Below are 27565 nucleotides of genomic sequence, written 5' to 3'. Positions count from 1 at the left end.
AGGGTAAGAGGTAGTCTGAGTAATCGAGATATGATTAAGTAAAAAAAGCTGAGTTTAAGTGTGCCGTTTTAGGCTTCAAGTCTCCGGAGCTCCTGATCACACATTCCACTCCATTCAGGTCCAAGCCACGCCCCTCTCAGTGGTCATTTTCTATGAAGCATGCTTTCTCTCCCTTACCTTCACCCGAGTATATTCAACTTTTTGCTTACTTAAATGACATTTTAATATTTTCTACTACCACCACCAACACAACCTACTCCACCTTCCTTCCTTTCCCACATGGACATGGCTGTGCAAGCTGTGATTTCTGTGAAAAAAAGAAGGAATAAATAACATGCTTTGTGTGAACAACACAAATGTGGTCTGGTCTTTACAGTGCTCAGGAGTTCATACATGATTGTAGGATCAGACTACACAGGGTTTACTTGGAGTCTGGAAATTTAGGACAGCAGCAACCTGGTGCCCAAAGGTCTGCATGGGAGCTGCATATATGGTGCAATAGGATATTTTAAATAAAAGTGTAGCTAAACGTTCGACAAACTTCTGACATGTCATAGGGACATGTCAGAAATTTGTATTGGTGGGGGTCCGAGCACGGAGACCCCCACCAATCGCTAGAACGAAGCAGCTGAAGAGTTCGTGTGAGCGTTCAGCTGCTTCGTTTCTGTTCGGCTTTTTCCGGAAATAAATGTATTGGTGTACGGACTCAATAGAAAGTTTATGAGCCCGTACTTCGATATATTTATTTCCGCAAAAAGCCGAACAGAAACGAAGCAGCTGAGCACTCACACGAACGCTTCAGCTGATTTGTTCTAGCGATTCGTGGGGGTCTCCGTGCTCGGTCCCCCACCAATACAAACTTTTAACATGTCAGAAGTTTGTCGAACATTTAGCTACACTTTAAGACTGTTTGCAAAGTTGCTTTATTTTCTGATCATTGGAGCAAAAAGATTAACACACATTGGTGCCATATTCTAATGATAGATTATCAATGGAAATTTCAGGAAAAAAAATAAACCTTGATAATATGCAATATAAAGTAAATACATAGTGCTGTTTCATCTATGAGTAATAGCTCTTGAGAGCTAGAAACGCGTCAGAGGGAACGTATGTTTTATGTTTCTTGTCCACTGTTTGCTGTTCAGTCTTCCGCTGGCTATCTATTTTAACCAATAAAGAAGATTTTTTCATATTCCACAAGGAGTGCTGAACCTTTTCCTTCTGGATAGTGCTGTTTGTGACTTATATTTAAGGAACAAAGTTAGCCAATGCCCATGTGACCAGTGTGAAATTGTAAATGCCCCTTTAATTACTCAATGTATTAAATGTAATTGTTAATTAGATTTAGATAAGCTCTCAAAGTATCCCATAATTTCCAAAAATTGCAAGTGTCTCTAGTTTTAGCTAAGATCAATATTTGTGAATCCACAAAAAAAAAAGAACCTCAAAAATGTGGATTCATAAGTGTGGGACAAAACAGAAACTATTGCTATCCAATGGTAACATAAATGCTTATTAATACATGGTAATACATATTAACTAAAAGAAACAACCAAATGACGCAAAGCCATTTGAGATAATATTTTAATATTTTATTTTTACAACACAGGTCACATTATGTGTGTTGTAAGGAAAATAGGAAAATATAGCATTCTATACTGAGAACATGATACAAATTGTCAAAATCTTTAGTGGGAGAGTAATCATGTGAGAAACCTTTGCTGCTTAGGATCGGTACTACTTGCTCTTCTAGGAACTTTTAATTCCCTACTGTACAAAACAATTCTGAAATGTAAAACCTGCTGCACTTATCAGTTTGGAGATCTTGTTTTGACATGTAGTGACCTCTGACCCACATGACCCAAGCATCAACAGTCAGCCCCATGTATCATGGAGAGATTTGTGTGAGCCCACATCAAGGAAATTAGACCATTGTATGTTACAAATGGGGCTGCAGTGACCTGAGTACCGGGGTTAGAGGACCAATCTGCAAATGTGATTGGGTTCTAATGCAAGACAATGATCCAAAACACACAAAAAAAAAGCATCTAGATGGCAAAAAATAACATTTAAGTTTTGGACTAGTCATTCCCTAATTTAAACCAAATAGAAATGTTTTGATAGGACCGTACACTTTGCAAATCATAAATGAAAACCTTTCAATATTTATTAATCCAACTAGATCACCAAAGATGAAAGGGCTGAAGTTTTTTTTAAAAAGTGATATGAAAGACTGATATTAAATTATAGTAATATTTTGATAGAAATTAAACCTGCTTAAAATAAGAAATGGGGCACCAGTTATTAAGTTTATGGGAGATTTACTTATATTATATTGGTAATATATGTGTTGGATAACATTATTTGTTAGATAAATTCAGTAATTACTTGAAAAAAAAAAAGATTATGACTTTACACCGTAGGTTTCTTATGACCGATAAAACATTCTGATAGTGGTCAGAAACCATTCAGGATGATAAGTACAGCATACACTCATAGGGGGACATTTGAAAGTAAAGTATTCTTTTAATATCACTGTACAGTAAAAAAAAAAAAAAGCATAGCAGTACAATACACAAAGTTGTTATTATTATTGATCTTTGTAGATAGTTCATTGTTATTTGTCTTCAGTTTATGTAGTCCATAAGAATTCTTTATTGCAGAACTTGTTCACTTCTTCCTCCATTATAGTTTGTTTGGTAAACAATTTCATTAAAGAAATGCAGTCCAAGGAAATAAAATTCCAGAGTTCAACTGAACATTAGTAAATATTCTTGAATCAGGCACTAGGTAGGAGAGTAAGAGGATACCAAAGAGGTAGACATATAGAGAATTACTGCTTCAAAAATCTAGCCTCCTTGACCATCTCAAATTAAAATGATTCTCACTATACAGACTGTAGAGTTTATTGTGACATTGCAAAGAAAATATCAACCTGACCCGTTTCTACACCAAAAATGCAAAACTGGTTCATCATCAGAGTTTCCCCTTCCCCTAAGCTCTGCCAACTTTTAATAAAAAGCGGCAATGGCAAGTGCCCAAAAGTCAACATTTTCCAGCAGGTAGTTAGTGGGCCGAACCTGCTGAAAAACATTAGGGGGGGGGGGGATTTGTTAAACACTCTACACAAGTTTTACAAGTTTTCTTTTTTTACACAGCCACTGCCACTTTTTAAAAAAGAAGGGCCTGCTTAGTGGGAGGGGGCAAGGCAATCTCGGCCCAATACATTTATTAACTGAACTCATGAAGAACCATTTTAAATATTCTTTCAGGCAGTTTGAATACTTAAAAGTGAATGTCTACTTGCGAACTTTGACTTTCTATATTTTGTACATTAATTCACCAGCATTAAACCCAATCTTCAGTATTAAATGAATACTAATTGGCCAGATATTTAATTTTATTGCTTAAATTTTAAAGCAAAAATATTGTATATTTATTTTTTGTCAGTACATTTACTCATTTTCTCATTAGCAGTCTGTTCATTCTAGCAATTTATGACAATTTACATAAAAGATTACGCTCTTATTATTCAGCTATAAATCAGTTTTAAGAATTGCTTGTAAATACACAATTTTATGTGTTATGGCCAAGTTTCATATGACTGGTCAAAAATAATCTATTAGTCTTTTTTTCACTAAATCAAAAACCTAGTTTATGCATAAAGTGGCGTTATCTTTACATGCAAGACAGAGCACAAATCCTCTTTTCTGTTATCTTTACCTACAAGACAGGCTGAATCTTTATCCATTTACAACTCAACTACTTCTAGTAATTCAGTTGCTTGCATTTTGATAAAGAAATAAATAAAATGTCTTGCTGTTCAAACTTTACTGAATTTACAGGTGACAGAGCAATTTACTATTTATTATCAGATGCCCATATTCAAATTATAACTTACTTTAAATAATTGTAATATGACATTTGTTTCTAAAATTATTTAAAGAGGTAGTCAGCAAATATAAGATTATTTCTGTTGGGTAAGGATGGCCATAGTCTTGAGATTTGTCATGGTAAATCCAGTTGATTTTATCTCGACTCACCGACATGTCTATGGGTTGTGGAATTAAGTCCTCCAATGTCTACTGGGGAAAAGAGAATGGGATTAGTTGAATTTTAACCTGCCTTATGCTTCAACATATGCGCTTCAGATGAGTATAATATCTGCTTATCTCATTCCCTCTATTGAAATAATATGCATGTTTGCATGCCATTCTGAATGTTATGCATATTATACCACTAACAAGCCTATCTATGGTTAGCATTAGTTGAATGCTATAAACCGCAATTATGATGGGTTATGACAAAATAATAGACTCTAAGATTTCATGTACATGGCTATGGGGCTATACGTACATATGCCTCATAAGGTATGTGCTATCAGGTGCCGTTTTTCGGCCTGCAAAATACTCTGTGTTAACAGGGCCTATAAATTGCCATTCTCATATCTCACTAAAGACTTCTAGCCGTAGCATTTTAAAAAAATAAATAAAAAAAAAGGAAACGCAGCAAAAAAAAGCGTCAAAATGCTGTGTGTTGAACTGGCCTTAATGCAACAATTTCCAGATATGACATTGTATTTTTAATTTTTGCTGCAGGACATCCTATACACTTGGGAAAATTTGCTAATACTAATTTGCTAATACGGTCTAAGTTGTAGACAGTGTAAAGTAAAGTTTTTTTTTTACACAGGACGATTATCGTGCAGAAGAGTATTAATATAACGCTCCCTGCCGATAATTGTCCTGTGTAAACAGGGGAATAATCAGCAGATAAACAAGCAAATGCTCGATCATCTGCTGTTCGTATCGTTTTAAAAAAGTTAATTATTATCGTTGTCGTCAGCACATCTTCCTGTGTAAACTGGGAGACACGCTGCCGACATGATAATAATGTGTTGGGACGAGCGATCTGGGTCTCCATCCATAGCTTCGTGTGACAGGAGCAAGCGAGAGCCAATCATTGATGTATCCTTGATCGGCGCTCACTGCACCGGCTGCTTATCGGCCGGTGTAAAAGGGCCTTAAAGAGGCTCTGTCACCAGATTATAAGTGCCCTATCTCCTACATAATCTGATCGGCGCTGGAATGTAGATAACAGCAGTGGTTTTTATTTTGAAAAACGATCATTTTTGAGCAAGTTATGAGCAATTTTAGATTTAGTTTCTTAATGCCCAACTGGGCGTGTTTTTAATTTTGACCAAGTGGGTGTTGTAAAGAATTGTATGTGGCTCACCAATCAGTGACCAATCAGCGTCATACACTTCTCATTGTTCCAGCCCAGCATGATCCACAGCACAGTGTGATTGTGCAGTGAAAGAAGCTGGGCTGGAACAATGAGAAGTGTATGACGCTGATTGGTCACTGATTGGTCAGCCTCATACACTTCTTTACAACACCCACTTGGTCAAAAGTAAAAACACGCCCAGTTGGGCATTAAGAAACTAAATCTAAAATTGCTCATAACTTGCTCAAAAATGATCGTTTTTCAAAATAAAAACCACAGCTGTTATCTACATTACAACGCCGATCAGATTATGTAGGAGATAGGGCTCTTATAATCTGGTGACAGAGCCTCTTTAAGACACTGCCAAAGTTATCAAAGTAGTGCATGCTGTGTGTTAAATTGTATGCATCTTGCTAGACATGTTAGACACTTTTCTCTTCATTTTACCATTTCTTGGTTGTAAATTTGGAGCACGGTGTTGCATTTTAAGCCACGCCCTTTCCGCAAGATCACACCCCTTTCCCTGCCCCTAGGCATGCCCCCTTGTTGCGCAGGGTGCAAATAGTATCCCCAACTGTTTATTCATTTAAGCCACAATTCTGGAGCATTTTGAATAGTAAATTTGCCCCATAGTTTTTTCCAGAAATTCCTTGCAATGAATAATGTTTTCTTATCAACAAACAGCCCTGTACTACAATTTAAGCCGTGTGTTCTCAATATGTGGTAGATGTGGTGGTCAAATCCAATAATCTATAAAGTATTAAAATGGAGTGAATGATTGTGACGTAGGAAGACAAGTGCAGTCATTATATTTTTCTGCAGTTAAACTTAGACTCTTCTAACTTGTAATAGTAATAGTAGAAGTAAAAGTTGTATAAGTCGAAGAAGCAGTTGATTTATATTGATAGTTTTTGAATAATAGACTATTACAACATACACTGTATTTTTACAACATGGGTAATGTATATGTATCTCTCATTTTCCATAGTTAAGCCTACAGTTATCGATGTGGACATATATGTTAACAGCATTGGACCAGTGTCGTCAATAAACATGGTAAGTTATTTTTATTTTACATATACATTAATGTTAGTTTAGGATGATAAACGAAATTGCTACAGTGTGATAATTTATTTAGTTATGTTTTTGTTGGTTTTATTAAATGCTTGTTGATGTCATGACATTGTAAATATGTACTAAGATGTTTGCACTATATACAGATTTTTTTTAGAAGTAATGGCCAATATACTGTTTAGAATTTCTATCTTGAAGGTGGAGGTTGTTGATTAGACTTGACAACATATTTGTATAAACGTGTTTCGTGTGTGATTTGGGCAATCCTAATGTGGTTTTATTTATAATTTATTTTACTAAATATTATTAATGGAACTGTGATTAGCTACAGTGTTGTGTCTTTTTTGTGTTTAACTAAATCTTTAAGGCAAGGGAAAGGTGTCGCCAACTGGCCACTGTGCTTTGGCCAGGACATTTAGATATATAACTAGGGAAGCAAACTGAATATTTGCCTAAGATAAATGAGAAACCTTGTCAGACCTTTGTAATGACCCATAAGATGTAGCAATACAGTAATAAAGGATCCAAGATATGAATCCCCTATTGTGTTGAGTAGCAACATAATATAAAATGGTTTATTGATGGCATAATATGAAATAACTTCATTCCTTACATCTTGGTGATTTTTCCACTTGGAAAGCCAGCAGACATACTGTAATAAGTGCATCCAAGCTTAACGTGTATTCCCTACATACATCTTGTTAAATATCAAATATCAAAAGGAAAAAAACAAACAACCTATAACATAAGTGTACATCATGGCCAGGAAATGGGAGTATGGAGCGGGCTCACAAGCTGAGCCAGCATCATACTCAGTGGGTGTTGGCTTTTTGTTACAGTCCACACTTCGCTGTAACAGGCGTGATCGGAGATAACTCTGATCCCTGCCTTTAGTCACTTAGATGCCCTGGTCAATAGCGACCACAGCATCTAAGTCATTAGAAAGAGGGGGGGTCCTCTGTCACCCCCATCATGCCGATGGTTGTCTTGGCAGCCTAGGGGGAACCCAGGTCTGCCATCTTTGTGCTCTGCTAGGGTTTAATATGAGCCGGTAAGAATTACAATTCACTGTGATACCTAGTTATTGCAGTATATTGTACCAGCGATTAAAAGATTGCTTGTTTAAGTCCCCTAGTGGAAATACAATTTTTTTTAAATAAAACTTTTAAATAAATATTTTAATAATGTACAAGAAAAATGTTTCAAAGTTTAAAAGCCCCCCTCTTCTCATTTTCCCCTAAAGTAATGTAAATAAATAAAAATAATTAACCACATCTGTAAAAGTCTGAACTATTACAATATAACATTATTTATATAGCAAAAAACACAACCAAAAATAATGCCACAGTGCCCTCTGTAGATAATGCCACAGTGCCCTCTGTAGATACTGCCACACACCCACCTGTAGATAATGCCACAGTGCCCTCTGTAGATACTGCCACACACCCACCTGTAGATAATGCCACAGTGCCCTCTATAGATAATGCCACACCCCCCCCTAGATAATGACAGTGCCCTCTGTAGATAATGGCACAGTGCCCTCTTTAGATACTGCCCCTCGGTAGATAATGCCATACCCCCTAGATAATGCGACAGTACCCTCTGTAGATAATGCCACAGTGCCCTCTGTAGACAGTGCCACACACACACACACACACATGCACACACACACACACACGCACACAAACAAACACACACACACATACACAAAGACACACACACCTCCCTGTAGATAGCTCCATTGGGGCTCCCTCCAAGAGTGGAATCCCCAGCTAAAGCAATGCCGATGCTTAGGCCAGGGATTCCTACGTCACTGCCCATAGAGAGTGATGTCAGGGGATCGTCCCGGACCGGAATGTGATGTCAGGGGCAAACCCAGGGCTGGAGTCCCAGAGCAGAGCACAAGTATAGGCTCTGTATATATGGACAGTGATGTCAGGGGCAACTCCAGAGCCGGAGTCCTGGGCAGAGCGCTAGTAGCACTCTGCCTGGGACTCCAGCTCTGCTCCTGACTTCACTGTCCATATTTAGGCAGTGATGTTAGGGGCAACCCCAGAGCAGGAGTCCCAGAGGCATGATCTAACAGGCATTCACTACAGGCAGACCTGGGGGCCTTTATTAGGCCCCCGGCTGCCATTGGAGACACAGACACTCTGCGATTTTATCGCCGGGTGTCGGTGGGATGAGAGGGAGCTCCCTCCCTCTCTCCAAAACGACTCAGATGCGGCGCTCGAGATCTGAGGGGTTAAACGGGTGAGATCAATACTAATATCGATCTCACCCAGTCGAGCAGAGATTCCGTTTGGAAGTTTGAGGCAGATTTTCCTCTGCATTCACGCCGATTTTCGCTGCGTTTTTTGCCCGCGGTCATTGAGCGCCGTGGGCATAAAACGCCGCGAAATACGCTTTCTATGCCTCCCATTGAAGTCAATGGGAGGTCAGAGGCGGAAACGCCCGAAGATAGGGCATGAAATCAACGGGAGGCATTTTCGGGCCGTTTTTGACACGTTTTTTGGAGCGGTTTCCGTATAAAAAAACTTGTAAAAAAACTCAGTGTGAGCCTAAGCCTCCTATATAACACCCCTGGTGCTTGACCTCTTCGCCAGAGATTAACATCCTGTGGCTCATTTGTTCTTTGTCTGCTCTTAGATCTGTTTGTTTACCTAGGTGTCTGACCCTGGCTTCCCTGACCATTCTCTTGTATTCTGATTTTGTACCTCATTTGATTTATTGTGTTTTGACCTCGGACTGCCTGTGACTTATCTTGTGTTTCACTGCATTGTATTATGTTGCCTCTCTGTTATTACCTAAGCTTGTCTGACTACTCTACCTGTTATATTATTATTATTATATTATATTATAATATTATTATTATTATTATTATTTAATATTATTCTACTCTGGGAAAACAGAATAAATATTTCTGTAAAAGTCAGACAGTCAGTCATTTGATTCTACATGTCAACAATTTAAGAAAAGATTCACTTAAAAACGTGTTAGGCTTCGTTCAGATTTGCGTTGGGGCTCCGTTCATGGGTTCCATCAGAGCTTTCCGTCAGGGGAACCCGTGAACAGAAACCAAACTGAAACAAACGGAAACCATTGATTTCAATGGTGACGGATCCGTTGCAAATGTTTTCCGTTTTTAACCGTTGTGTAAGGGTTCCGTTGTGACTTCAAAATGGCCGCCATGGTCAACACCCAGCTTGAAAAGTTTCCCCCTCCAATATACTAATGTGCCACAAACAGGAAGTTAATATCACCAACCATTCCCATTTAATTTAGGTGTATCCATATAAATGGCCCACCCTGTATAACTCGCTTGCACATAAACAAGTGATTGAAGGCTGTATTTTTAGGTTTTCTTTCGTGTAACGATAGTGATATAAGATTATAGATGAGAAGCTCTCCAGAAACATCTTGGTGACCACTCTCATATATTAAAATATTTATGTACATTATCGTATTTTTGGGACTATTAGACACAGTTTTTCACTTAGGCGTTATTCGCACGAACGTGTATTAGGTCCGTGATACGCGCGAGAAAATCACGTGCGTCACACGGACCTATGTTAGTGAATGGGGCCGTTCAGACAGTCTGTGATTTTCACACAGCGTATGTGCGCTGCCTAAAACTCACGACATGTCCTATACTTGGCCGTTTTTCGCGCATCACACACCCATTGAAGTCAATGGGTGCGTGAAAATCGCGCACGGCACACGGAAGCACTTCTGTATGACGCACGTTATTCGCGCTACAATAGTAAAATAAATGAATGAGGAAAAAAAAAGTACCTCCTGCTTTTAAGTTTGTAAACATAAAAACAGATTGTCATCACGCTGACATATGCACGGAATTCACGCAGGCACGCACCAAATACTCATGCCACACGGAACTTTTGCATGCGCAAAACGCAGCGTTTTTTGCATGCGCCAAACGGACACGTTCGTGTGAATAAGGCCTTAGAATCTGAGCTGTAATCTTCTGCTGAATCTTATCTCCTGAAGGCAAACAGATGCCAAGAGCAGGAGACTGAGCTCCAAGCATCAAGGGTCCTTGCAGTGCAGTGCAGTGTCATGGAAGCAGCAGGTCCTGTCCTGTGTGTAAAGAATCTGAGTTATCTACTCACTGAACAGTCACATTTTACTCACAGACTTGGGTCATCTCACTGTTCAGTGAGCGAATAACACAAACATTAGTACACACAGCACAGTAAATCTATGCAGGTACTGATCTCCAAGGACCTTCTAGCCACGACCCCTCCTATGTACAGAGCAGCAAGAAGAGCAGATTCAACACCATTAACCCCTGCCTCTCCACACCTCTTATGTCTGGTGAGTTCAGGGGAGGATGAGTGCACTATAACTACCAATATCTTGTATTTCTGTGTCTAACATTGATATGGGGCACTGTGGCTGACATTGTGTTGGGGAACTGTGGTATCCTATTGTGTCAATATTACCCAGGAAATGTACAGTTAGGCAAAACCTTTATTTCTCCTATTTTATGCTACAATTTATGGATGCGCCATATTGTCCAGTGTGTCCTATAGTCCGTAAAATAAGGTAAATTATATTAAGAAAATAAAGGGACTAAGCCATTTCTGCTTCTAACTTATTCATTTACTAATAAGTAATTTGGCTATTTATCATTGCAAATTTATATTTTGAAAGATTTTTTTGTCAAATTAGTTTTTATTAAAACATAGAAATTCAACAAAGCATAAGAGATTGATAGGCACGCAGGTCCACAATTTCGCAAGTATTACAGAGATATTGAAACAAGGGGAAACATGAGGGTATGTTCACACGTAGTCAACAAAAACGTCTGAAAATCCAGAGCTGTTTTCAAGGGAAAACAGACCCTGCTTTTCAGACGTTTTTTTACCAACTCGCATTTTTCGCGGCGTTTTTCGCGCCGTTTTCGTGGCGTTTTTTAAGTCCGTTTTTGGAGCTGTTTTCATTGGAGTCTATGAGAAAACAGCTCCAAAAACGTCCAAAGAAGTGTCCTGCACTTCTTTTGACGAGGCTGTATTTTTACGCGTCGTCGTTTGACAGCTGTCAAACGACGACGCGTAAATAACAGGTCGTCTGCACAGTACGTCGGCAAACCCATTCAAATGAATGGGCAGATGTTTGCCGACGTATTGGAGCCGTATTTTCAGACGTAAAACGAGGCATAATACGCCTCGTATACGTCTGAAATTTGGCCGTGTGAACATACCCTAACAATCAAAACAGAGTGTCTGAATATAGTGTAACAAGGAACAGATCATATTTATTACATGATATCTCCATGTAAGAAGATAGAGGCAAGTGTTATATTCAAGATGGATAGCTTATTCAAATATGTGAAATCCCTACAACAACATGGGGACTAGCCAATCAGCAGATAAAAGGCCCATATCCAAAATTTGTATGATTTTTAGTGTAGAATTTTTAGCCAGGGGTCCATATCTGGAGGGATATACAAATCATGAGGATGTAATTTGACCATCTGGGAGTTGTCGGTAAATATTAAAATCCTGCCATGGTTTCCACAATTACAAAAATTTGCCATTAGTGCCTTACTCCCAACTAGAAACTTCCTCCAATCGTGCAATCTGATGGATTTTCTCAAACTATTGTTCCAGAGATGGGGAAGTTGGCGATCTCCACTTCAGGGGTACAAGTAGTTTTAGCAGCAGGTAGTAGAATCGTGTGGAGATTATGCTTTGAAGGGAGCAATTCCGGTGTAGGGAGCCAGAGCAAGATAAGCTTGGGAGAGTGGGAGATAGACCTAGAACAAATTATATTGATATGATGTAGTACATCCCTCCAGAATGGTTTAATTAAGTCACAACTATACTAAATATGGGACATCGTGCCCCGTGCAGAATTACACTTCCAGCAGTTATCGTCTTGGGAGTAACCCATTAATTTAAGCTGGCACAGAGTTTTATACCATCTCGTCAAGCTTTTATATGAATTCTCCTAAATTCTAATGCATCTTGAGAAACCATGTGAGCTGGCTAGAATTCTGGAGGTGTCAACGGGCATAAATTGGATGCCCAGTTCTCTTTCCCATGCTACTATAAAGGAGGGTGTAACCGTGTTATTTTTAGAGAGTAGTAGACCATAAATTTTGGAAATTAGACCCATAGCGAGCCAAGGAGCTAACAATAATGTCTCTAGCCAATTAACATCTCTTAAGGCGGACGAAGTCTGCGCTGTGAATTCTTTACATACGTGCTGGAAGGACAGTTCATGCAGGAAGGATACCCCACTTGTACCAGTCGTGGGCAACAAGGAACCCAATGTAGGCAATTGTGTGATGTTCCTGAGATGTGGGGATATATTGAAGTCTGAGAAGTCTTAGACAAGGAAGGTAATAAAGATGTAAGGTGTTGTTTGCCGCAGGCCGGGAGTAGACTAAGTGGCAAAAGTGGGAATGGGCCTCTGTAAGCATGTGATGATGCCAGAAAATCCTGGAAAACTGCAACGGTTCTGCTGGTAGTCAAGCTACATAGTGGTTGGCGAGGTTTCATTTCCAACCAAAGATGTATGATACCTTCTTTGCCTATTAAATGTCTCTCTAACTGTATGTGAGGGGAGTCAACTGTCTGACGCACCAAAGAGAGCCACCTGGACATGTGATTAGCTCTGTAGTAATTCAAAACATCCGGCAGACCGTAGCCCCCCAACACCCTGTGGTGTCTAAGTTGTTGAAAGGCTATTCTAGGTCATTTACCATTCCAAACTAAATTAGAGATCAAGGAGTTGATTCGGGGTAAAGAAACATCCAGGCAATTTTATGGGTACCGCTAAAAGTGTATATGGTATCTGAGGTAAGATATATGTTTTTACAATATTTTTTCCCCCTAACCAAGAAACGTATGGGATATGATATTGGGACAGCTGGGCTGCTATTTTCTGAAGTACAGGTTTATAGTTATGGAGGTTTATAGTAAGTCATTAGGGTTTGAGGAAATGCGAATACCTAAATATTTAATCATATCCTGGGGCCATTAAAACAGAATCGAAGATTTCAGCGCGGCTATAAGTAGTGGGGAACTAACGTTGAGAACTTCAGATTTTTCACAATTTATCTTAAAGTTGGATATTTTTCCAAATTCTATAAAGATATCTAATAGTTTAGGGAGAGCCTAAGTTGGATTCATATTCAAAACTAAGAGATCATCTGCGAACGCCACTGTAGAATGTTTTTGGGAGCCAACCTGCAATCCCTTAATTTCAGGGAACTGTGAGATGCTCCTGATTAGGGTCTCCATCACCAAGATGAAGGAAATAAGGGGCACCCCTGTCTGGTTGTATTACTTAGTTAAAAAAAACTGAAAAAGCATACCATTAATTTTGAGTCTAGCATGTGAGTCTTTGCTTAGAGAAAAAATTACTCGAATAAAGATGCTTGGGAAACCCAATCTCTCCAACACTGCCTCCATAAAGTGCCAGGAAACCCTATCAAAGGCCTTCTCAGCATCAGTGCTGAGAAGAATCAATGTGGGGCGATGTTGTTTGGTGAAGGCAATCACATTAATTAATCTAGTGGTGTTGAACCTACCGTCTCGGCTTGGAACAAATCCAGTTTGTTCTTGTGAAATAAGTTTGGGGATAATGACTTGTAATCAGTGAACAATAAGTTTCGCCCACCATTTATTTTGAAAGTTTGAGCCACAAGAAATCTTTTCTTGAGCAACAGTAACTGTCATGTGACAGTCTCAGTCCTTATGTATACATTAGAGAGTAACTATAGTTAAAAAAAACTTTGAATATTTTAAAGAGACATATCAGAAGTTTTGATAGGTGGAAATTCTGATGTTAACCTCCCTCTCCCCGTTGCTGAAATAAAGGTGCAAAAGCTCAGGGTGCACCTTTGGCTGTGATCGGAAGTCCTTGTTAGGTTTAAGACGACTCGCAAAGCATCGCTATTGTGAGCCGTCTTTACTCTAACAGGGACTGCCGATCACAGCCGGAAATGCAGGGCGCTCAGCTGAGCACTTCTGCACCTTTGTTTCTGACACAGAAAGTTGTGAGAAGATAGAGTCTGTGTAACTTCAACCTAAGTAGTAATATCCAATTGTTGTAGGTTTGTTTTTTTACCTCTTCATGATCTGGCAGCTTATGACCACATGACTATGATAACTATTACCTTGTTTTAAGTATGCAATCAATTGATTGGCAGGGTTAGATGGGTCCAAAAAAGTACCAAAGGAGTCTCCGGTGGGCCCATGCTCTGACACAATAATGGGCCCCAAAGCTTCAGCAGAATATAACCACATTTGAAGTTGACTTTGGTGCCAACGATTGCCACTAGGACTTATTTTCCATGGGTTGAATCATAACTAACCTATTTTGATCTTACTGATAATATATTCCTATGTGAATTAAGAACTACAATGATTACAATGCAATTAAAAGTTACATGCACATGTTCTATATAGCTATAGGGTGGGCCCACGGAATCATTTGTTTTGGTTGTCTCATACCTGCCCCTGTCATTATTACATTATGCATTTCCAATCTCCAATACAGAAACAGTTCTACTACAAGAGCACTTTGCATTTGTGATGGAACTAAATGGAAACAGGTAGCAGCTCTTTGTCACAGAAATTAACTTGCAAAACTGAGGTTTACTTAGGTTTAAATACTAAGGGGTTAATTAGAAAAAAAATGTATGGCAATAAATTAAATGTGCATTTTCAATTTTATCTTTTTTACTTTTAACTTAGGGGATCATTAATTCCCTGTTGGATGTCCCCTTTGGGGATAATAGCCTTTGTACATTTTAGGAAGCAAGCCAAAGCACTCACACTGTGCACTATGTGCTGTGACTGGGGTACTAGGGGGGGGGGGGTAATAAAACTACTTTTATCTCTAGCTTTGGAACCACAGTTGTGAATGACAGATATATTTAATAATGCCCTGTATGACTGAAGAGTGTGAGCAAAACTTTTGATGTGGTTTTTATTAGGATGTTTTCATTACACCGTGTAAGAACAATCCGGCATGTTTAATAAAGAGAAGCTCCAACTTTGATTAACATTGGCAAATATTAAATGTAAATTGATTTTTCTTCCTACTAGTTTAACCCTTTATAGGCAAGTTATGTATGCCCTGGATTAGAACCCCTGTCTCCTGATAGAATTACACTATATGGTCAAAGTATATGGACAAGCTTCCTAAATATTGACTTCAGGTATTTCAGCCACACCCATTGCAAACAGGTATATAAAATCAACCACACACCTATGAAAACTCCAAGACAAATATTGCTTGTAGCATGGGTTGTATTGAAGAGCTCAGTGACTTTAAGGGTATATTCACACTCTTAATAAAAAACTTCTGAAAATACGGAGCTGTTTTCAAGGGAATTTTTTAAGCAACTTGCGTTTTTTGTGGCGTTTTTTACGGCCGTTTTTGGAGCTGTTTTTCTATGGAGTCAATGAAAAAACGGCTCCAAAAACAGCTCAAGAAGTGACATGCACTTCTTTTTTGCGGGCGTTTTTTTTACGCGGCCGTTTTTCAAACGTAAAAAAATGTTTCGATGTCTGCTTCCAATTTTCCAGACGTTTTTCGGCCATTTACGGCCCGAAAAACGGCTGAAAATATTTTCGGCCATGTGAACATACCCTAAAGATGACACTGTCATAAGATGCCATCTTTTCCACAAGTCAGTTTGTGAAATTTGTGATCTCCAAGATCTGCCCTGGTTAACTATAAGCACCATTATTGTGAAGTACAAGCATTTAGGAGCATGAATAGCTCTGCTACAAAGCGGTAGACCATGTAAACTCACAGAGTGGGCCGCCGAGTGATGAAATGTGTGTTGCATAAAAATTGCCTATCCTGTGTTGCATCACTTACTACAAAGTCCCAAACTGTCTCTGGAAGTGACATCAGCACAAGAACTGTGCATCAGGAGCTTCATAAAATGGGGTTCCATGGACTGGAGTGGTGTAAAGAACTCTGCCACTGGACTCTGGACACTGGAGCAGTGGAAACGTGTTCTATGGAATAATGAATTATGTATCATTGTCTGGAAGTCTGATTGATGAATCTGGGTTTGCCAGGAGAACAGATCCTACCAGATTGCATAGTGCATACTGTAAAATTTGGTGGAAAAGGTATAATGGTCTGGTTCTGTTCTTCAGGGTTTTGGCTAGGCTCCTTATTTTCAATAAAGAGTAATGTTAATGCTACAGTATTGGAGAAGGCACTTTCCTGTTCCAGCATGACTGTGCACAAAGTCAGGTCCATAAAGACAAGGTATGACGAGTTTGGTGTGTAGGAACTCAAATAGTTTGCAAACCTGCATGGTCAGGTGTCTCCGCATTTAAACATACAGTGCTATCAAAGTATGGTAGTGTGCTTTTTAACATTGGATAAGCATACAGAAACACCTTCACGTTGTCAAATGATTTCAAGATAAACATTTTATTTATTTATTTTATTATTCATTTCTAATATTTTAGCATACTTTTTGTTTAGTGTCAAACTAATACATATGATGTGGAGTGTGATTAAACACTTTGTAAGATACTTATTGATCTTCGATATTGAGTGTCTATGTCTGCAATTTGTTATGAGGGTTGTTATTTCAACTACAGAATCTCCATATAACCTTGAATATGTCACTATGATTCAGGTGCCAAATAGGACTGTGAGCTCTTCACAGCAGGCATTCACAACAAGTTATTGTTCTGGCAGGCCTATCTAAAAATCAATACACATCCTGCAACATCTTCAACAACAATGAAAATTGTGATTCGCTACATTGGGCTCAGGAAGAATGAGACACTTTGGTAACATTCCAACATCCATTTTCATTCATTTTTAGACAGTCATCTTGAAAGTTCATTATAACACAGGCTTTCAATAGGAGCAGGCAAGGTATTTCGGAATTTTTAAAAGCTCTTGGAACCTGCAAGGGGGAAGAAAAAAACATTTTATAATGTACTGTACATACCATTAAAATTCTGCTGTTCCCTTTATGACCTTGTAGTATTCAGTGCCAAACAGCTATCTATGTTACCTCTATTTCCTACAGCACTCAAAAAACTCCGGGACGAGTTCATTCTAAAAGATAAGGCAGTGCAGTCCTACGCCGAACTGGTCTCCTTACCTGACTTCTCTTCACTTAACTTTCTGGTATATTTCCAATTAAAGCAGTGCTACGAGTTTACTAGATCTTCCCTACCTGAGCGTACAATGATGTGGCTGGAAGCCTTTCTTCTACTGAGGACTTCTCCTAGGAAAGTGATCTCCTTGTTTTATTGCAAAGCTCCTTGGGTCATCCGATAATACCTGTTTAGCCTACAGCAGGGTTTGGGAACAGTAATTAGATATTTCTGTTTCTGTGGAGGATCTGATCAGGGTTTATTCTTCGAAATGTGTTCGACTTCAAGAGTTGACCTATAAGCTGGTATGTCGATGGCACAAAACAACTTCTGTTCTCCATAAAAGCTATCCTGACAGTAGCCCCTTATGTTGGATATGCCATCAAGCCCTTGGCACTTACCGACATATTTGGTGGGATTGTGCTAAGATTAAGCCATTTTTTACGCAAATTCAATTTCTCCTGTCTCACATATGCCATCACCTTGTCTCTCTAACTCAGAAGGTAATATTTTTCAATCTATGGCCTCCACTCCCTAGTGGTTTCCCCAATATCCTTTACTTCAACGTCTAGGTAGGACAAAAACCCTCATCCCTTTATACTAGGCTTCAACAACTCCCGATCAGTCATTGGCTGTATAAAGTTTCTCAACTAGCAAGAATGGAGGAATTGTCATACTTGGAGTTGCATACCCACCACAAATTTAAGAATCTTTGTCAACCATGATAAGTTTTCTGTAAATCTTATTGGTATCTCTGGGCTGATTCTCCTCCTGCTTTGGAGCTTGTTATACCCTCCACAAGCTCTCCCCAATTTTAGGTTCATCCCGTTTTACATACTTATGCCTCTATTAGCCTGAAGTTTATACCCTGTACTTTACTGAGTTTTGTTTTTCTGTCCTGGAAACGTATCGTTGTACTCTGCTGTTCATAATTTTGTATGATTGATTCAACTCTGATTGATCCAACTATGCTCGAAACTTGTTTTTGTAACCTGTGCTCAAGTCAACCTATCTGTTGTGATTGTATTTTTGAAAAATGTATTAAAAAGATATTTAAAAATAAATTCTGGTGTTTCCTGACACCCTTTGCTGCTGGTCCTCATCGGTCCTATGTATTTACTCGACCTCTTTATTGTAACATCCATGTGGCTGCATTGTCCAGTGGATTTCTCAAGATGTGATACCACTATGGACACAACGCCACTGAAGCCTAGTAAATACATGAAATCACCATGGACCAGTGAAAAAAGGAAGCAAGGATGGGGAGGAATTCCAGGGCTAAATATACCTAGTTTTTTCTTAGAAATGTTAAGAATTTTGAAAACCCCTAGAAAGTGTGGAAAACCCTTTTTAATAATTCATTTAAACTCTAAAGGTACAATTTCAGCCAATTAGTTAAAGAAAAGGAAGAATAGAAGACAATAGATAAAACATTGGGAAAACAAGAAGGAAGATTTATCGAAAAGACTGTAACACAAAGCAAACTATCAGATCTATAGATTGTGCACCCAACTGCCATTTTTACTCTTCTATCCTTTGTATCTTAGACCAATTACTTACATGTAACAAAGAGATATTTTTCCTTTAAAGACACACAAGCAATTTACCTCAACTACTGTGCAAATATCATTCTCCTGTGCATATAAATTGGTTAAAGATCATATCTTCTAGCGGTTTAGATATAAAATAGTCAGCTTGTATAAGCAAGTGGAAAGTCAAAGAAAACAAAGTATTAAAAAAAAATGTTAGGAAAATATCAAGCTACGCTCTGAAAATTAGATGAGCAGAAAAAACTTCTCTTACTTTTGCACTGTACTCTATGTCATTTCTTTTTGCCAAGTATGTCCATTAAAAATATTGAACATAATCATATTTAAAGTTACAGTCTCTTCTTCGACAGCTTTAGATCTTTAAATAGATTTGCCATACATTCCTACATTATGACTGTACCTCATATATCAAAATTGTCTCAGAAAAAAAAAATATTGCCCAAAGTTTATTCTTCCAGAGTAGTTAAGAAAATGAAAGCTCAACTCCTTGTTACTGTGGTCATCATGCCCACTTTTCCATTTAGACCCACTGATTTTTTACAACTGAGTCATGCAGGTTCCCTAGGAATGATAGCAAGCTTAGGACTTATGCACACGACATTAAGGGTTTTTACTGTCCACAAATACGGATCCGACAGCTACGGATAAACATCCGTGGCCGTACGCAATTGCGGAAGCGCCCATAGACTTCTATGGGCGAGTCCGTGCCCCAATTGCAGAGAAGAATAGGACATGTTCTATATTTTGCGGATCATTTCTTTGGTCCGGAGACACAAATATATACAGAAAGGAGTCCGTGACCAATAGAATTGAATGGGTCCGCAATTTCGTCCATAATTACGGATGAAAATTATGGTCGTGTGCATGGGGCATTAGAGTGTTTAGCAACTTTTGTGGTCAATGTTCATCTATCTATAGATTAACTTTAACTTGTAGTGCTATTTTTAACCCCTTAATGACCAGCCTATTTTAGACCTTAATGACCAGGCTATTTTTTAAGTTTTTCCATCGTCGCATTCCAAGAGCTATAACTCTTTTATTTTTGCGTTGACATCGCTGTATAAGGTCTTGTTTTTTGCGGGACAAGTAGTATTTTTTAATAGCTCCATTTTGAGGTACATATTATTTATTGATTAACTTTTATTAACTTTTTTTTGGGGGGGGGATAGAAAAAAATCTAACATTTCGCCACTATTTTTTGCGTCCTAAATCTACGCCGTTTACCGTGTGGTATAAATAACACAATAAGTTTATTCAGCGGGTTGTTACGATTGCAACGATACCAAATTTGTATAGTTTTTGTATGTTTTACTACTTTTACACAGTAAAAACTCTTTTTTTTCAAAATGATTTGTTTTTGTGTCTCCATATTTGAAGAGCCGTAACGTTTTTATTTTTTCGCCGATGCAGATGTATGAGGGCTTTTTTTTTGCGGGAAGACTTGTAGTTTGTATTGGTACCATTTTGGAGTAGATGCGACTTTTTGATCACTTTTTAGTCACATTTTTTTAAAGTCAGGATTCACAGAAAACAGCAATTTTTCCGTCGTTTTTTATTACATTTTTTACGGCGTTCACCATGCGGGTTAAGTAATGTAATAGCTTTATAGTCGGGGTCGTTACGGACGCGGCGATACCCAAATATGTGTAACTTTTTAACTTTATTTGGTTTTTTTAATAGTAAAGCAGTTTGTAAGGGGAAAAAGTGTTTTTTTCCTAAAACATTTTTTTCATTAACTTTATTAAACTTTTTTTTAAACTTTTTTACTAGTCCCACTAGGGGACTTCACTATGCGATTCTCCGATCGCTATTATAATACACTGCAATACTTTTGTATTGCAGTGTATTACTGCCTGCCCGTTTAAAACGGACAGGCATCTGCTAGGTCATGCCTCCGTCATGATCTAGCAGGCAGTCGCTCCAGGCAGACCTGGAGGCCTTTATTAGGCCCCCGGCTGCCATGTGAGACACAGACACTCGGCGATCTTATCGCCGGGTGTCGGTGGGATGAGAGGGAGCTCCCTCCCTCTCTCCAAAACCACTCAGATGCGGTGCTCGCTATTGAGCACCGCATCTGAGGGGTTAAACGGGTGAGATCGATACTAATATCGATCTCATCGGGCAGAGCAGGGACGCTCCCAGCCCTCAGCTACCTCTGGCAGCTGAGAGCAGGGAGATTTGACAGCTCCCTGCTCTGTTTACTTATTCCGATGCCACGACGTAAAAAGTCTATGGCATCGGAATAAGGCCCGTTAGTGACCGACGTAAAAAGACTATGGGCCGGTCACTAACGGGTTAAGCTTCCATGAGTTCTAAGAATGGTGCCTAAAGAAAATTGTGCTGTGATACCGCATGTAAAAAATATGGAAAACCACGCCACAACTGGAACAAAATCACAACCAGTAAAAAAGAAAATTCTACATGCTGTGCAAACTGGGTAGTTTTTATTAAAATTTCTTAAAATCCAATTCACAATGGTGCAACATCAGTAAATTACTGCAGTGGCAATTTTTTTTTTTTATTGATATAGCTTTAAGAGACCTTCATAAATTACCAGTTCAAATGGTAGCAGTGTGACTGTAATGCATCAAACCATATACCATTGATCCATAATCATGATTAAATAGTGTAATAATTGCTTGTTTGCCTGCAAATTTTTCTGATACAACTTCTGGTTATTAGCTATAAACAATAAATGAACATGCATATATATACATACACTGTGTATATACATATATATATATATATATATATATATATATATATATATATATATATATATATATATATATATATATATATATATATATATATATACATCTCAAGAAAGCAACAGCATTCAAAAGAAAGAACAAAAAGCGTGTGCCAGCAAGCAATCCCAATCCAAGGATTAAAAGTCGACTGCGCTATTGATTCCATCGTTAAAACAGAAACCAGCCGAAATGGTGACCAATGGAAACCATTAGCAATGTTTCCGTCACCATTGATATCAATGATAACGGAAACGGAAGCTGTGGTTTCAGTTTGACTTTCCGTTGCGGGGTTCACCCGACGGAAACCTCCGATGGAACCCCGGAATGGAAAGCCAACGCTGATGTGAACAGGCCCTTAGTTAGGCCCCCATTTTTACCACTGTGGGAAAGGTTAGTTGTGTTCACTTGTCAACTGACATCTATGTAGGGAGAGGTAATTAACATACAACTGATACAATTTCCATTCTGGAGAAATTGTGTTTTGGAGATTGCAGCCACTTAATATTAAAATGTAGAAAATATGCAATGATGTGAAATTACAGTAATCACAAAGTACCATTTTAACGGTAAGAAACACATATATGCACTACATATGTTGATTTTTCATTTCTGACTAGAATGTTTATTAGTATTAGGCCTTATGCACACGACTGTAAGAATATGGTGACACAAAAAATAAATAATTTTATCGAAAAGTGATTTTATTGCGCAAATGCCACAAAACATAAAAAAAACTATATACATCTGGTATCGCCGTAATCGTATCGACCCGCAGAATAAAGTAAAATGTCATTTATAGCGCACGGTGAAAAGTGTAAAAAAAAAAAAGACAAAAAGCATTGTCAGAATTTGTTTTTTTGTCACTTTGCTTGCCAAAAAAATCTAATAAAAAGTGATAAAAAAATCACATGTACCCTAAAATGGTACCAATGAAAACTACAGATTGTCCCGCAACAAATAAGTCCTCGCACGGCTCCGGTGAAGAAAAAAAAAGTTCTGGCTCTCAGAATATAGCGACAGAAATTGTGCAGTGTCCAAAAGCTGATAAGATCTGGCGCCATTTATCAGTGAGACATTGGCCACATATCTGCGGATTATTATTTATTTACCAAATTATTATACCCTCCTATTATGTCCTGATGTACTCTGCCCAATTTACACATACCCCCACATCATAAACTGAAATACCAGCAAAACCCCAAACAGAACAGTTACCACTCTGCGCTCCAAAAGCCAAATGGCGCTCCCTCCCTTCTGAGCCCCACAGCGTGCCCAAACACCAGCTTACGTCCACATATATGATATTTTATATCCCGGAGAACCCGCTCAACATTGTATGAGGTATTTGTCTTCAGTGGCACAAACTGGGCACAACATATTGTGCGTTAAAAGGGCATATCAGTGGAAAATTTTAATTTTCACTTTCCACCATCCACTGTGCATTAATGCCTTCGCGTACCACGACTTAATAGCATGTCGTGGTGCGGGGGGTTATATAGGGAGCAGGCTCATGCGCTGCGCCTGTGCCATATTCTGCAGGTGTCCGCTGTGTATTACAACTGACACCCGGGACTAATGGACAGGAACAGCGATCGCGCTGTTACAAGAGCCTGTAAAAATTATATTATACTGCAATACATTAGTACTGCAGTGTATTGTACCAGCGACCTAATGATCGCTAGTTCCAGTCCCCTAAAGGGACTTTTGGGAGGTTTCCATTGTTTTGGTACCTCAGGGGCTTTGCAAATGTGACATGACACCCGAAAACCATTCCAGCTAAATTTGAGCTCCAAAAGCCAAATATTGTTCCTTCCCTTCTGTGTCTTGCCGTGGGTCCAAACAGCAGTTTATTACCACATATGGCATATTGCTGTAATCAGGACAAATTGCTTTCCAAATTTTGGGGTGATTTTTCTCCTTTATTCATTGTAAAAATTAAACAATTCCTGTTTTTTCAGAAAAAAGTAGATTTTCATTTTGACGCCCTAATTCCACTAGATTCAGCAAAAAAACTGTGGGGTCAAAATGCTAACTATACCCCTAGAAACATTCCTTGAGGGGTGTAGTCTACAAAATGGGGTCACTTTTGGGGGGTTTCCACCGTTTTGCTCCCTCCAGGGCGTTGCAAACGCGACATGGTACTGAAAACCAATCCAGCAAAATCTGCGCTTCAAAATCCAAATGGCGCTCCCTCCCTTCTGAGCTCTGCCGTGGGTCCAAACAGCAGTTTAGTACCACATATAGGGTATTGCTGTAATCGGGAGAAGTAGCTTTACAAGTTTTGGGGTGCTTTTTATTCTTTATTCCTTGCAAATATCTTTTTTTTTAATATTTTTTCAGAAAAAAAGTAGATTTTCACTTTCACAGACAAATTCCAATAAATATAGCAGAAGACCTGTGGGGTCAAGATGCTAACTATACCCCTAGAAAAATTCCTTGAGGAGTGCAGTTTCCAAAACCATGTCACTTTTGGGGGATTTCCACTGTTTTGGCACTACAAGACCTCTTCAAACCCGACATGGTGCCTAAAATATATTCTAAAAAAAGGGGTCCACAAAATCCACTAGGTGCTCCTTTGCTTCTGAGGCCAGTATTTCAGTCCATTTTCACACAAGGGCCACATGTGGGATATTTCTAAAAACTGCAGAATCTGGGCAATAAATATTGAGTTGTGTTTCTCTGGTAAAACCTTCTGTGTTAGAACTGAACTGGTCCCTGTAAAAATCGCCTTTTGAAATTTTCTTGAAAATGTGAGAAATTGCTGGTAAAGTACTAAGCCTTGTAACGTCCTAGAAAAATAAAATAATGTTCAAAAAACTATGCAAATATAAAGTAGACATATGGAATATGTGAAATAGTAACTATTTTGTGTGGTATTACTATCTGTTTTACAAGCAGATACATTTAAAATTAGAAAAATCATAATTTTTGAAAATTTTCTCTAAATTTTGGTGTTTTTCACAAATAAGCAATGAATTTATTGACCAAATTTTTCCACTGATATAAAGTACAATATGTCACGAAAAAACATTCTCAGAATCGCTTGGATAGGCAAAAGCATTCCGGAGTTATTACCACATAAAGTAACACATGTCAGATTTGAAAAAATGGGGCTGGTCCTGAAAGCCAAAATGAGTTCGGTCTTGAAAGGGTTAAGAATTTTTGCGCATTCATTCAGAAAAGCATTTGTCAGGTCAGATACTAATGTTGGACGCGAGGGCCTGGATCGCAGTCTCTGTTCTAGTTCATCCCAAAGGTGTTCAATGGAGTTGAGGTCAAGGCTCTGTGTGGGCCAGTCAAGTTCTGCTACACCAAACTCACCCAACCATGTCTTTATGTGCCTTGCTTTGTGCACTGGGGCAGCCATGCTCGAACAGAAAAGGGCTGAACCCCAAACTTTTCCCACAAAGTTTGAAGCATACAATTGTCCAAAATGTCTTGGTATGCTGAAGTATTAAGATTTCCCTGCACTTAAATTAGGGGGCCTAGGCCAAACCCTGAAAAAAAAGCTTTGCGTGGTCTGCCAATTCGTGGCTGAGTTACTGTGGTTCCTAAACACTTCCACTTTAAAATAATACCACTCACAATTGATCGTGAAATACATATCTAGGAGGGGGAAAAAATTCCAAAAACTGACTTGTTGCAATGGTGGTATCCTATTACAGCATCACGCTCAAAATCAGTGAACTCTTTAGAGCGACTCATTCTTTCACAAATGTTTGGCAGACTGCATGGCTAGGTGCTGTATTTTATACATCTCCGGCAATGGGACTGAAAGAAACACCTGCATTGAATGATAAATAAGTGTGTCCCAATACTTTTGTCTATACAGTGTATATGAACCTATAATGTAACTCCATATACCTCTGATTTCATAGGTTTTTTTCCTCACAGATTTATATGTTTTATTTCATTTATATTTTATTTTTCTGGAGCTTAGGTTCCCAATGCACACCATAAGAGCAGACCCAGACTATAACTCTTTTTATAAACAATACAGTTAGTATGACACTTTTGAGCATGAAGCATTTTGCTGACATCAACAGATGACCCCAAAATCTAATTGAATTGTGCTTTGCACCAGTCCAGCAGACTCTTGGCATTGTTCACAATGATCTCAGACTTGGCTGCTCACTCATGTTAATCCAATCCATGAAGTTCCTTATAAACACTGTGATTTAAATACACTTAACCGAGCACAAATTTATATCCCGTCCTGATGCCTTGCTACAATGTATTAGTGTAGGAAAAATATATGATGCTAAAGTTTAGGCTGTTTAGCTCACATGAGAATATCTGAACTTTATACAATTGTATTGGAAGAAATATATTAGAAAGCTGCGTGATTTTTTTTTCTCATACTCTATTTTAATCCACCTGTATGTTTTGTTACTCCTTCCCTATACATTTTAGAATATCAGTGATTTGGCAAGTTACAAAATACATTTTAGTGGAAAGTAAGCCCCAGGAAAAATGTAGGGAGCACATGTCATGGGTGGTAGTAGGAACAAAAGAATTGGAGTTTTAATTAGTTCAGGAGGTAATATGAAATAGGCAGAAGTTAAGAGAAAGAATTCTGAGGTTTTTAAGAAATGTGTTACTCCTTGTTTCCTGGCAAGACTAATGCCCTTGAAGATTTGCCTGGGAGTCTGTCCTTCAATATGGTCCTGGTTGGCTGGAGCAACAGCTTCAGGGCTCCCTGTCTGCCACTGCACCCTCTGTGGAGAAGTCAGGATTTTGGAGTCAGAATCTGTGAAATCCTAGTCTAGACCCGTCCCCCACTGCTAAGAGCCAGCTGTACTTAGAATGCTGAAGAGCCAGGTGGAATCCCTTTTTAGGGGCGGCTCTGGTTGGCAGCGAGGTTGCCTGGAGGAGGACCACTATTCCCCAGTCATTGTGGAAGTGCATCTTTGGGCACAGACTTCTTTCTTGGGTAAGGCTTCTTTCCTAGTGAAGTCAGCACCCCTACCACTGGAGCATGGATGAATACGGCGGAGACTGGAAGTATTCGGTCTTTGGATGTGTCCTGTGCAGCAACCTCACTAGAAGTGACGTCACAGTAAACAATGAAGTATTGGAGGACAGGGATGCCCCCTGGGAGTGGCGGTTTATGTCTAGAGGCCATGCAGTTATTCTTTAAGGGAATGCAGAAGTAGTTGGCAAGAGGGGTGATTGTTGTTGGATGTAGAGTCGACTGTTTGTGCAGGCACTGGGAGTCAGTCTACAACAAAAGCGATAGATTATGTGAATTTGGCGGAAGCCACCAAAGGGGAAGTTTACGTTTGAATTTAGTACCCTTAAGAGGCACATCTGAAGTCTGAAATTGGGCAAAATAATCTAAAGGGATGACTATTTAGAGAATTTGTCTTTGTACTTGCTGGAGAACTTCGCTGGAAAAGTTAAATTTCAAATGAGTTGAACGGGATGAGAGTAAAATGAAAGAGCAGAATTATATGATTTATAGGCTGATCCCTTGTACCTACAGTATTCTAATTGGTTGCAGGCATTTGCCATACTAGTAAGCGTCATGAGGTAAAATGTGCTGGAAAGCTATTGTGCACATTTTTGCTATTTACACTCTATTTGCGAAGCATATGGGGTGTTTGGGTGTGGCTCATGGCAGCTCCTCTTGGGACAGTTCAGTCCTGTTAGGGATCTGCCAGGTACTACGTCTAGGTATACTCCTGGGATTAATCAATCCACACCTGAGGCCAGACCTGTTCGACTAACACCATCTCCCACCAACCAGGGTGGCAGGCTCAGGAGTGGGAGAGCCTATCGCGGCCTGGTCAGTCGGAGTTAGCTCCGCCCCCTGTCCTTTATTACCTGCCGTGTTCTCTTCCTC

The 27565-nt window shown here is 39.0% G+C and overlaps 1 protein-coding gene across 3 annotated transcripts in view; it reads left to right on the top strand.

Annotated features, from left to right (window-relative positions):
* The window catches only part of GABRG3 (gamma-aminobutyric acid type A receptor subunit gamma3), a 485326-nt gene that overhangs the window by 68183 nt on the left and 389578 nt on the right, over positions 1-27565 (top strand). For all 3 annotated transcript variants that reach the window (XM_075852586.1, XM_075852584.1, XM_075852585.1), the window contains exon 3: positions 6215-6282. In XM_075852586.1, the coding sequence (XP_075708701.1) occupies positions 6215-6282 (68 nt within the window). The remainder of the gene's footprint in view (positions 1-6214; positions 6283-27565) is intronic.

Source organism: Rhinoderma darwinii, chromosome 2 (genome assembly GCF_050947455.1).
Source record: "Rhinoderma darwinii isolate aRhiDar2 chromosome 2, aRhiDar2.hap1, whole genome shotgun sequence".
NCBI classification, from domain to species: Eukaryota; Metazoa; Chordata; class Amphibia; order Anura; family Rhinodermatidae; genus Rhinoderma; species Rhinoderma darwinii.
This window is presented reverse-complemented; position numbering and strand designations above follow the sequence as displayed.